The following is a 13,895-nucleotide window of genomic DNA, read 5'->3' on the forward strand; positions in this document are numbered from 1 at the left end:
TACTGTACAGCCTATCTGAACTGTACATTTTAATTGTGTTTGCCTTACTTATCCTTATAGCTGGTTCTTTAATGGATGTTGAGGGTTTTACATTTTTTTCTTTACACAGCCCAAGCCAGATCTTTTATAGTTTAGTGAATACATTACCAATATACTGACTGATAAGTATATTAAGAGAGGAGGAAACTTATTCAGAAATTTTAACTTTAAACTTAAAAAACAGGTGTCTGAAATCCTATTCATATTATTACAGAAACAGAAACCTGAATTTTACAAACATTGAATTTTCAGTGACATTTATGTTGTTAACCATACATGGACAAAATGTAATGTGAGTAACCACTTTATCTGCACCCCTAGTAAAAACCATGTGTTCTTTATTTTTTAATTATATACAAAGTTTGTCTCCCTAATATATTTCTTTGAAATGGATATAATCAACTTTCATAAAAGCCTTGTATGAGGAGACTTTTCACTTATGTTGACATTTCATTTTATGCATGTCCATATCATGTAAAGTGAGTAACCGACACATTTCAAAGATTTGCCAGGAGCATAATAAAATTTCCCAAGTTTTGTTCTTATACCAAGGATAGTCAGACTGTGTACTTTGTTGTGATAAGGAGATGTTTAGTTCCTATCAATAATGAGTTTCAGCTCCAAGTATGAGTCAAGGTGTCTCATGACGAAAATCTTGCTTTTAAGAGCAGTATACCCCAGTTTCCCTTATCAAATCTCTTCTCCCAGTACTACAAACCCTATTGCCCTCAAGCATGAAATTTAAGTATAGAAACACCTGTTTCTTGACCTCGGTCCGAAGATAATACACCCCAGCATCAACGGTCACAGCAGGGGGCCACACACGATGGATTGAAAGTTCTGGTGAGTGCATGGAGTTCCATGTATACACGCGTTGATAGAAACTTTTTCTTCCTTTCTTTCTTTCTCTCTCTCTCTCTTCCTTCCTTCCTTCCTTTCTTTCTTTCGTTAAGACTGTATCATTGCGTGAGTGAACGGCATGCATCCCATATTTTCTTGCTGGACGGACAGAAACTATATGGGATGCATCGCGGTCCTTGCATGCTAAGCATACCGTAATTTTTATTCCGCTTACTTTCCTTATTTCGAGGTCGATTTTCTTCGTTCGAAATTGAAAATGGACTAGTATTGGATGTCTGAATGTAATATGCCTTTGAAAACGTGATTAATATCGAATACAATAATTTCATTCCGAAGATCCTTCTACAGGCAGACAAGTCTTACGTAATAGCACAGCTGTTGTTTATCATTTCGTCCTTGGCTCAACGCTCGTTTGGCTGGCCCGTGGTGGTGAAATTGAGACAAGGGGATTACCTGGCCAAGATGGGTTTATTGGGGTTGGAAATGTTGTTTGAGAGTTTCCAAACGAAAAACGGGGTATCCGACCGCAGTTTGCAGTCCGAAGTGCGGTCCAGAATCAAACGGGAAATTTTCGTAATGTCCAAATGTAACGTGAGTAACCGTGGAATAGCCCTTCTTTATCTTCGAGGTGGGATCACCAAATTCATACCAGAGGTCCATCTCCTGAAGGCACAGGTCAAGTTCGAATATGAGTCGAATTTGAATAAGGTCAATGAACTTTCCATGACTGGCACAATTGTGTTGTACACCCAATAACTTTCTATAGCTTCGAGGTGGGATCACCAAATTCATACCAGAGGTCCATCTCCTGAAGGCACTGGTCAAGTTCGAATATGAGTTGAATTTGAATAAGGTCAAAGGTCAATGAACTTTCCATGACTGGCACTGTCCTATGTTGTACACATAATAACTTTCTATATCTTTGAGGTGGGATCACCAAATTCATACCAGAGGTCCATCTCCTGAAGGCACGGGTCAAGTTTGAATACGAGTCGAATTTGAATAGGTCAAAGGTCAATGAACTTTCCATGACTGGCACTGTGCTGTGTTGTACACCCAATAACTTTCTATAGCTTCGAGGTGAGATTGCCAAATTCATAACAGAGGTCCATCTCTTGAAGGTGCAGGTCAGTTCAAATGTGAGCCTAATTTCAATAAGGTCAAAGGTCAATAAACTTTCCATGACTGGCACTGTGCTGTGCTGTACGCACAACAACTTTCTGTATCTTCAAGGTAGGATTGCCAAATTCATACAAGAGGTCCATCTTTTGAAGGTGCAGGTCAAATTCGAATGTGAGTTGAATTTGATTAAGGTCAAAGGTCAATGAACTTTCCATGACTGGCACTGTGCTGTGTTGTACATATGATAACTTTTTATATCTTCGAGGTAGGATTGCCAAATTCATACAAGAGGTCCATCTCTTGAAGGTGCAGGTCAAGTTCGAATGTGAGTTGAATTTGATTAAGGTCAAAGGTCAATGGATTTTCCATGACTGGCACTGTGCTGTGTTGTACACACAATAACTTTCTATAGCTTCGAGGTCTGATCGCCAAACTCGTAACAGAGGTCCATCTCTTGAAGGTGCAGGTCATGTTCGAATGTGATTTGAATTTGATTAAGGTCAAAGATCAATGAACTTTCACACTACTTTGCTCATCTTATGACATGAACTTTATAATTTTATACTTTTTAACACTAACATTTTACTTCAGAACTCAGTACTCTCTATACCTGAACCAGATTTTGTATTTTACTTGTTTATTCTTTAAAAACTGTTATTTATTTAATGAGCTATAGTTCTTGGCACCATTTGTAATATTCACACAAATTTGCCAATGGTACAATAGAAAAGCTGTCAAAGTTTCTTAAATGTTACCCTTCAGATTTGCTGTATGTGCATGTTCTGGTAATACTGTAGACTGTACAAAACAAATTGAGAAAAGTTATGTCCCTACCATCATTCAACATAATGCTAAAGATTGGCATCTTGATAATTAATTTAATTTTACAATTTTACTCACATTATTATCAATTACATTCTTTTTCACTAACATTCATTTCCTTACTTGCATGGAAAGAATTATAGCTTCATAGTATTAACAGCATTCTTAGTGTTATCTGATTTTCTAGGGATAAAGTAGGCCTATACCATAATGCATATGTAAACTGTCAGAACCACAATTCACCCCCTAAACTGCTGACAGCCTCAGAAGTCATATAGCATAGTTTTGACATGCAGTCTCTTCATGACTGCAATATGCAGGCGAGACAACGCTTGGCGTTTGCCTTGTTGGAGCAGTTTACTGCGAATTTCAAAAACTTATTGTGAATCAATGAAGTATTTTGCTAGAAATTGAAACAAAATCTTAAATTCAAGTATCAAATCTCCTAAGACTTAAACAAAAATAACAGAGGCAATATTTAGTTAAGTATACTGATGATTTGCATCATAATACCTTTAAAGTAACCATTAAAACTTTCTTTGAAATCTTTGGTATTTGTGTAAGATTTCACTCAGTTGCTTATAACTTTACCTTTTTAATTATATTTGAAAACAGTTAATTTGGTATTAAGCAGGATTATTATAAAAAAAATAATGAGATGAGAGAGGAGGGGTTCTCAGAAGGTTAGCTGAGATCTCTCATCCCTGTCTTACAAAGAGCTATGATTTAAGAGATTAATTACAACTCGTCAAGGTTAGTGACTTGATCTAAAATGCACATCTCTTGATTTGCTATTCCCTCATTCATGCATCATTGTTGTACAAATCAGTATACTCCTAATTGTTTTCTAGATGAGCACTCGTTGAACGAAGGGTCCCCATATTGAGACAGACTTGTATGATGTTGATCATTTAACTTGTGTTTCTTCTTGTGCATGTATTTTTCAGAAAAGTCTCCAGCTCAGTCACCGCTCAAAAAGTCGCACCGTGTTACTTCACCCGCAGCACGAAAAAAAACTCCAGCAGCTAAGAAAGCAGACCAAAGTAAGTATGGAGAACATAGATTAATGGTATATGGGAAACTTTTTAAGTTGAAGTTTCTTGTGATTTCAACAGTGTTCAAAAGTCAATGCATTGCTGCTGGTACTCCTAGTTTCACTACTGCCACTTCACTACTTTTTGGTCTGCTTTTTTTTTTTTTTTTAAACGTTTTTATTAAGTATAACCATCTCATACACATATCACAAACAAGTTTAATAGCAATATAAAATAACGATGTACAGTATGGATAAGTTACATTTTGATAAAAAAATACATACAAAACCAACAAAAGGAAAAGAATAGAAACATAGAAAAACAATACAGGTCTGTTCGTCTACATTACCCAAAATCTAATAGATTCCATTTTTTAACAAATCTATACATAGAAGTGTCCCTATAAGCAATACATTTTTCTGTTTGGTACACTTGTTTTAATTTACTGATAAACAAGTCAAAACAAGGAAGGATATTGATATATCTACACAGATATAAAGTTTTCTTTGCTACAATAAGGCAATGATTTAATAACACATCTTGCTTGTTTTTAATTCCGAATAAAATCTCTTCATCCTTTACTTGGATAGTTTCCTTTTTAAATTTAGTATGCCACCATCTTAGAAATTCATTCAAAAAATCTCGAGCATGCGAACATTCTACCAGTAGGTGTTCAATTGTTTCCTGTTCTTGTTTACAAAAAGAACACATCTCATTTCTACAACTTTCATTTTATTTAACTTTGCATTTACAAGTAGGCATCTTGTATTTATTTTATATTGAAATATTCTTGTTCTTGTATCTGGAATAACTTTAAAAGGCAATTCATAAATAAAACTAAAATCTTCTTTACTTATATCATACCTTGATCTCCAATATATTTCAGGAGTAGGGGTTTGGTATTTATTTTCCTTTAATATCATATTTATGATCTTGGTTGACAATTTTGATATAAACATTTTTTTATTACCAAAAACTATAAAAATATCTAATTTTTTTAACAAATGTCTCCTCTCCAAACAACGAGCTTTAACTATCTGTGGAATAGAAGAAACGATTGAACGCCAAAGAAGATAGTTTTTAAAGCCAATTTGTTGCCATTTTAAAAAAGGGATTTATTGACCATTTTCATCAAATAAATCTTGTATAAACCAAATACCAATATTGAACAATTCCTTCACAAAACAACTCACACCAGCTATTTTTATTTGTCTATTATTCCAAATAATACTTTCATGAGAAAATGCATCATGGTTACTCAGATCTCTTAACTCAAAATAGGCATATAAGACCTCTTTATAAAAAGAGGGTACAAATCTTAGCTTTGAACAATCTTTTTTATCAAAATTACAATAGAGTAAAAAGTGCCCACCATATTTTCTTATAAAATGATTAAAATACATTTTCCATGAAGAAGATCCTTCATCAAAAAATCTTACTATCCATTTTATTTTGAGTGCCTTAAACATTGAACGAATATCGATCATATTCAGTCCCCCTTTAGAATAAGGGGCAATCAATGTTGACTTTTTTATATAGTTCTTTTTTCCATTCCATAAAAAAAGTATGTATAACTTTCTCAAGTTCTTCCACCACATATTCAGGGACAGATAAAACTGAGGCACAAAATATGAACTTTGATAATGCAAAAGTTTTTAAAATTTGTATCTTTCCTATCAGAGTAAGATTACATTTTCGCCAAATATTTAGCAATACCTTTACATCTTTAATACATCTGTCAAAATTAAGCTTTAAAGCTAAGTCAGTATCAGAAGAAAAAAAAATGCCAAGACCCTTAATTGGGTTTTCTGGCCACTCAATATCAAAATATTTATCTTGAGATTCTCTTTGCACTTATCTCTGTTTATTTTCAAACCAGAAAAAGAGGAAAATTTATCTATAACTGAAAATGCTTTCTCTGCAGACTTTTTGTTAGCTAAAATCAATGTCGTGTCATCGGCATATTGGGCCAGTTTAATCATATTTTCATTTATAAGAATACCTATAATATCATCCCTTTGCCTAATCTCACATGCAAAAGATTCAATACAAAGTATGAATAAATACGGGGACAAGGGGTCACCCTGTCTAACCCCTCTATTTAAATCGAAATATCCTGATGAATGTCCATTACTACATATGCAGCTACTGATATTTGTATAAAAAGACTGAATGTACTTTATAAATTTCTGACTAAATCCAAATTTGCTAAGGGTAGAAAAAATAAAATTCCATTCTAAGGAGTCAAAGGCTTTTTGATAGTCTAAAAATGAAAGCAAACCTGCGATATTATTTTCTTTTGTGTAGAACATAGTATCTATGATAGTTCGAATCGATTCACCTATGTATCGATCTTTCATAAAACCTGTCTGGCATGGATGTATCAATCTAGGTAAAACTTTGCAGAGTCTAGTAGCAAAGACTTTGGATAAAATTTTAATATCTGCATTAAGTAGTGAGATCGGTCTCCAGTTTTCTACATAGCGTTCATCTTTTCCCTCCTTTTTAATCAATGTAATAATTGCTTGTTTTTGTGACGTTGTAAATTCCCCCCTATCCAAACTTAGGCTAACCGCCTCTATATAGATATGTTCTAAAATATTCCAAAAAACTCTATAAAATTTGGCTGGAAGGCTGTCATTTCCAGGGCTTTTGTTAATCGACATACTATATAATGCTTCTTTAATTTCTTTCTTATTTAAAGGTTTGTCTATAATAATTCTCTCACTTTCATTTAAAGAAGGCATTTGTAAATTTTGTAAAAAAATCTCCGCCTCCTGGTTTGCGTCGTTTTTTGTTCTTGATTTAAACAATGTTTCATAAAACTCCTTTTGTATCTTAAAGATATATTTTTGATTTGTAATCAATTCCTGCATATCATCTTATAAGAGAATAGCATAATTTTCTTGTTTGGTTTCTTTTTTCCAATCCTAAAAAGTAATCATTGCTTTTTTCTCCCTTTTCATACCATCTACATCTAGCCCTTACCATAACACCTTCCATTTTTTTGTTTTCAATTTTAACAATTTCTTCTTTTAATTTATCTATCTCTTGAATTTTGTTTGTATTGTTCACGGTTGTTAGATCCTTTTCAAGGATTTCTAATTTCTTTCGCAGATCATTTTCAGCATTATAAGATTCTTTATTCTTATTTTTGAGTATTTGATTGTAAATGATTTAATTTGATACTTTATCCAGTCCCATTTTATTTGAGGGTCCATATGCATAAAGTCTATTTTCCATTCTTTAATACTTTCTGATAGTGCTTTAACATAATTGTCATCCTGCAATAGGGATGTATTTAGCTTCCAGTATCCCTTTCCTCTGGATATTTCACTCAACTTTATTGACATACATACTGCAGAATGATCTGTTCGTAGGGCAGAAGTTATATCAACTTTCTTAATTTTTTGCCTAAGATCACAATCTATTAAAAAATAATCTAGCCTACACTGGACAAAAGGCCTTTTTGTCTCCAAGTAAAGCAGGATTTATTTACATTCATACTTCGCCAGATATCTATCAAATTGAAATTAATCATAATATCTTTGATCCGTTCAACAACATTTTTTTTACTAGATTTTGTTCCACCCATTTTATCTATGTTGGGGTTTAAGACACAATTAAAATCTCCTCCAATTACTATGTGTTCTTCACCATTCCATTCCTTTCTGATAACATTCAACAGATCTTTATAGAACTGTATTTGCATATTTTCTATATTTGGTGCATATATATTAACTATAAGAAAATGTACGTTTCCACAATCTGCATGGATACATAAAATTCTTCCAAAATAGTCTTTGTATATTTGTCTAATGTTTATATCTAATCCATTTCTAAAAATGCTATGAGTCGTTCCATGACAAAATAGCATATTGCCACCCCATTCACTTGCCCAGTAGCTTTCATCCTTTTGGCAGCTATGGGTCTCCTGCAACATTACAATATCTACGTTTTGATTTCGCACCCAATGAAAAATACTCCTCCTTTTAATTGCGTTTTGCATACCTCTCACATTTAAAGATAACATATTAAGGACATTATCATTCGTCTCGAAAAGAGATCTGCTATTTGACATATTTTATAACCTGAAAGTTCAAACACGACAAGTAAAAATTACAAAAGAAAAGAAGCGAAAAAAAAAAGATCATAGAGTTCGGGCAATGTCTGTTTATATCAGCCTGTCCCTTGTCTTGAATAAAAATTGCATGCATTCTTAAGGCCCTGTCAAAAAAGAAGAATCATCCAATTTAAGGCCAAAATATCCTGCTAGATCAATCAATACTGTTTCAGTTCACTTGTATTTATCAATGTCTGTGACGAATACTTTCCTAAAGAGTCCTTCAGTTTTGAAAAGTACGTATGCTGGTACATTGAAGGGTATAATTGCGAAGAAACCTTGTTCTCTCAGTTTTCTCTTTACTGGAAGTAGCTTCTTTCTATCATCTCTCACTGATCTTGCAACATCATCTGTAATGAATATTTGTTTACCTTGCATTCTTTTTTCTTTCAGAGATGACGCAGCAGATTTCAGAACTCTTTCACGATCTCGGAATCTCAAGAAAGCCACGTGAATTGGCCGAGGTGGTGTTGAACTAGCTTCTATCTGAGATTTTGCCTTTTTCCCTGTAGGACTTCTGTGTGCTCTTTCAATCTCTATTGCATCTCCATTTTCCAATTTCATAAAGTTTGTTATGGTATCTGATATGAAATCTGCACAGCTGTTAAAGCTATCCTCAGCTCCTTCGGGAATACCCCAAAATACAAGGTTATTCCGCTTCATCCTACTCTCCATGTCATTGCATCTTTCTTCTATCTTGTCTATCTTTCCTAGCTTCTCTTCACCAAATTCTCTCTTTTGACTCTTTATTTCTTCAATTTCATTCATAGCATATTCAAGGCAATTCTCAATATCGCCTACTTTCTGCTTAGTGGTAGAGAATTCTACTTCCATGTGTTGAAACTTCGATTCCATAGTATCTAGCCGTGTAATCACGCACTCGAGCATAGAAGTTATCTTATCAAGCTTACCATGTACAGTATTGCTGCTATCAGTCCCACTCGCAGACTCCTGTGCTGGAAATGAATCGGGTGCATCTTTCGAGAGCGGAGAGGCCATTTTTTCTTGTATTCTCGTCGATTTTCTAGTCTTTACATTCGAATCCCCGGGCTTCGTGCCCGTCTTTACTAAAAAAACGCTCCAGCATGTCGATTTCGTCACTTCAATACAGGAATTTAACGAAAAAACAATGTTGTTTTGACCGAGCCAAAAAGAATAGGTGTTCACATTCTTCGGAGCATGCGCAAAAAAAAAACTTGGTCTGCTTTTGGTAGTAACAGGATTTAAAATGTATTTTAATTTTAATTGGTGCAACTTAACCATTATTTTCACTACTTCTGTTGCTAATTCTTCAAAGTCTTCTACTACTACTAATACTACTTCTACTACTGCTAGTAGTCCTTTAAAGTCTACTACTACCACCACCACTAGTGTATTACTGACACTCGTACCTTAACATTCACATTTGCAAATATTATTCTTATGAATATTGTGAATATATAAATTATAAATTTAATTAACTACTACTATCTCTCCTTTGAATATATTTTACAGATTCTGTTTTTTATATAAGTGACTGAGTACTCCCATGTATTTTGGTAATTGTCCTTTTAAAATAAATAAAACTGATTTTATCTTTTATACTAGATGGTGTATCCACTCCAAGCAGGAGAGTAAGGAAGATAAAGACCAAGCCAGGTAAGATGGTAGCTTCAAGTACACAAACAACTCCAGGACTTGAGAAAAGGGCAGCTAGAAGGTGAAACCAATCCACACACTACACTCATATATAATGTGCCTAAACAAATGATGTGCCCATCTCTGCATTTAGGATTTTAATCCAATCTGATCCAGAAGATATTTGATAGAACGTCTTTTCTATGCATTGACACTAAGGCTTACTCCCATCTCCTGTTGATTTGGGAGGATTAAAATGAAAAGACACTGAATTGGATTCCTGTTAAGAGGTACCCAAGATAAGTTACCATGTACATAAATAAATAGGCCTACAGTGGCCTGAAATGGTGAGTTTGTAGATGTAGACAACAAAGAATGTTTCACTGGATAAATAAATAAAGTTGCTCGATTAAATTAGTCTTAATACAAATTAAGGGCATACTTTTTAGACTTATAATGAAACCAGATATTAAAACCGTCCTGATAACACAAAGTTAAACTGATTATTCATCATTATATTTATTTGTTTTTATTCAACTTGATGGTGTCCAAACCTACTTTAGTGATCTAATGTCTATAGAAGCTGTATTATTGTTTTTTAACTTAATGCCATCACATATTGGCGAATTTGCTGAATAAACAGGTCAATATATATCACCTGCCTATAATGGACAATCAACTTTTTCCCCCTAGAATAATCTCATTATAAAGGTTTCATTAAAGAAAGTATTTTTTTAAAGCAACAATTTCAACATCCTAGGGACCACTTTCTAATCTTCTCTTGTATTAATCTTGAATGTAGTAGAACGTTTAGTTGTTGTAGCTTATCTTATCTGGAATCAGAGCTCATGCTAATGTGATTGACTAATATAATGCAATGAAACTTATTTTACATTAACAAATTTCAGAATGAATAAACCCTATTCATGTCATGTAGCTGTCTTATGGCTCTTTGGTTAGCTATGTTGCTGCAATGGTGTGGTCCATAGCCCATCATTTATGGCTTGATATACTAGTATAATTCTTGGGACCACAAATATATATTCGACTTCAGAGAAATTAGAACCTGTGAATCAAACATGCTTTATATGTATTGGTCTGAGAAATTGTATTGACTAGTAATATTTGACTTTGATATAAAATCTGGACTTGTGCAGACTTCACTATTTATTCAGAAACAAAAAATTGATCTTTTATTTGTTTAAATGTTGCATGTAGTTTCAAATTTATGAATATCATTGGATTTTTAAAATAAATTTTACTCAATATGCCATATATGATGCAACAAAATTAAAGCAACTGTATAATGTCTTGCCTGCTATGTCGATGGGGGATGTCAAAAAAAATTTTTCTAGATTCTGATGATGTCTTAGTGGTCAGAATCAGGTATTCTGATAGATGTCAGACAAGAACACTTTTTTTAGTAATAAGAGTAACCAAAAAAAATTCATGTTCCCAAATGAAGTTCTATCTGTATTAAAGCATTAAGCAACACTGACATCTATACAAATAATCAATGCCAAGAGTTTTGAATTTGAATAGTAAATGAGAAAGACAAGCTTCTGTATTTTTAGAATCCTCAACAAATGCATAATGAAAATATATGTAGCATTATCAAGTTCTGATATGAAATACTTGTAAATTATCATAAGTGTTCATAATGAACTTGTCAAAACACTCAAATGACATTTTAAAGTATTGTAAGCTGTTCAAGAAGTAGTCTTCCTATTTCATAAGTTACTTATTGTCTTTTGTTGAGCTGTGTTTTTGGTATGTTCTTAAGAGACATGACAAATGACCTGGTTTAGCAGAACTGCCAAGTAGTATTGATTTTCCATATTTAGTACTGAAAATAGAGAAGAATACTGATGGTTTCATGCAAAATACTGATTTCTTAAGTTTCAGTTTATGTGTTGTCCTATGGTATTCCTGTGAAAATACTAATTTCCTCACCAAAAATCTGATTTTCAGCCTTGAAAATACTGAAATGTTCTTGTTCAGGTTGGCAGCTCTGGTTTAGGCTCTTGTAATTGCGTTCAAATGATATTCTGATTTGGTACTGATTGTTGTTTGTTCAGGGTTACAGTTGTGATAAAAAGCTTAATTATCTTTTGGTCTCTGAACAGACTTTGTTACCTTTTATTTGTGTGAATGGATAAGTAAAAACACTGCTTTCATGCTTCACAAGATGTTATCAAATTAATTTGTCTGAAATAAAGTAAATAATATTTTTAGCTGGCAACAGTAAAATGATCAGAATCTCTTTAAGATTTTATTTTGTATTTTATCATTGATTTCCAGTTATTGTTAAAATTCTTGTGTCTATTTTTGTCTCACCTGCATAGCAGAGCGAGACTATAGGCACCGCTTTACCGACAGCAGCGTCGTCAACATTGAAATCTTAACCAGGGTTAAGTTTTTGAAATGTCATCATAACTTAGATTGTATATGGACCTAGTTCATGAAACTTGGAGGGTGGTAGTGTATCATTGAAGATCCTGGCTGAGTTTCAGGTCTGGTCACATGACCAAGGTCAAAGGTCACTTAGGGTCAACAAACTTTGACCATGTTGGGGGTATTTGTAGAATTGTCATAACTTTAAAAGTTTATAGATTTATTTGAGACATAAGAGTAATGATGTATCCCTAAATATCCTGTCAAGTTTCAGGTCACATGACCAAACTCAAACTCATTTAGGGTCAATGAACTTTTGCCATGTTGGGGGTATTTGTTGAATTTGCATCATAACTTAGAAAGTTTATTGATCTACATATGTAGTTCATGAAATGTAGACACAAGGGTAATCAAGTATGAATAATTGTTTTGCATATGTCTTAGGTCACATGATCATGGTCAAAGGTCATGTTGTGTCAATGAACATAGTATTTCATTATCATGTGAGTGTTTTCTTTTGTGAATAATTTTTTAGTAGCTGTTTTTAAAGAGAGCACTGCTGCTATATCGAATCGCGTAATGCAGGCGAGACTGCCAGAGGCATTCCACTTGTTCATAATTGCAAGTTTGTTGAATTTATTAAGGACTACTTTTAAAATGATATTAAGAAAAATCCTTGTACCTCTATTGTTTAATAGATGTGGTACATTAATAGGGGAACTGGGTTGATGTTATGTTTGAAATACATTCCATGGAATTTTATTTGCTTATTGATTGATTGATTTATTTATTTATTCTGAAGAAAGAATTGTGACTTCCATCCCCCCCTCTCTCTGGGGTTTTTCCCCCCTGTATCTTTCTCTGTTCCGTGCCCTTACACATGTCTGCACCCCCTCTCTAAGTTTTTATCTAGCTTATCCGGCCTGAAGGGCCAGATGAGCTTATGCCGTGGCGTGGTGTCCATGGTCCGTCCTCAATTTCAAAATGCTTCTCCTTCGTCATTTCAAGTTTTATTTCAGTTCTGTTTGCTTTATATGATAGGTGGGGGATTCAAAACTTCTACATTGAATTTGAAATTTTGACAAAAATCTTTCTGCTGATTTATGAAAAATAAATTTATGCACATTTTTTTTTAAATCACATAACATGTTGCTTCTTTTATTTTTGACCAATTTTTTATTTTTTTTCCTTCCATCTGGTAGAACTTTATGAGGTTCAACTAACTTCTACACAGAATTTTGAAAATTTGAATAGAAAATAATTTATGCTTATTTATGCAAAATTTATTCATAAATCACAGAAAATGCCTCTCCTTTATTTGTTGACTGATTTTGATTTTTTTTTTCTTCCATGTGGTAGAGCTGCATTAGGATTACCAAACTTGTACACAGAATTGTAAAAGCTTGACTAGAAAATTATTTATGATAGTAAATTTATGCAAAAAATATTCATAGTCACAAAAATGCTTTGTTGACCAATTTTGATTTTTTTTCATCCATCTGTTAGAGCTACATGAGAGTCACCACAGAATTTCTAAATTTTGACTTAATGCAAAATTTATTCATAAATCACAAAAAATGCTTTTTCTCCTTCATTTGTTGATCAATTTCAATTTTGTTTGCTTTTTATGTGAGCTTGAGGTGGGGATACACAATTTCAACACTGAATTTTGAAAATCATTAATTATGCTAATTTATGCATATTTTTCAAAAACTCACAAAAAGTACCGGTACTTATTCATGACTGACTTTTATTTATTTTTTTATTAAAAAAGAATTCACAAATTATTTATGCTAATTTATGCAAAATTTATTCACAAATCATGAAAAAAGGCTTCTATTTTATTTCTTCATCAATTTATGTCACCAATATAATTCACTATA

The 13,895-nt window shown here is 33.2% G+C and overlaps 1 protein-coding gene across 5 annotated transcripts in view; it reads left to right on the plus strand.

Annotated features, from left to right (window-relative positions):
- LOC121419366 (serine/threonine-protein kinase VRK1-like) overlaps positions 1 to 10,344 on the plus strand; it is a 33,352-nt gene extending 23,008 nt beyond the window's left edge. For 2 of the 5 annotated variants that reach the window (XM_041613795.1, XM_041613794.1), the window contains exons 12-13: positions 3,792 to 3,887; positions 9,589 to 10,344. In XM_041613795.1, coding sequence (XP_041469729.1) covers positions 3,792 to 3,887; positions 9,589 to 9,704 — 212 coding nt within the window. In that variant the 3' untranslated portion in view covers positions 9,705 to 10,344. Of the gene's footprint in view, positions 1 to 3,791; positions 3,888 to 8,394; positions 8,466 to 9,588 lie in introns of those variants that run through there. The other 3 variants (XM_041613796.1, XM_041613799.1, XM_041613797.1) reach the window with 3 other exon arrangements.
- Positions 10,345 to 13,895: the final 3,551 nt, after the last annotated feature.

Source organism: Lytechinus variegatus, chromosome 7, assembly GCF_018143015.1.
Source record: "Lytechinus variegatus isolate NC3 chromosome 7, Lvar_3.0, whole genome shotgun sequence".
NCBI classification, from domain to species: Eukaryota; Metazoa; Echinodermata; class Echinoidea; order Temnopleuroida; family Toxopneustidae; genus Lytechinus; species Lytechinus variegatus.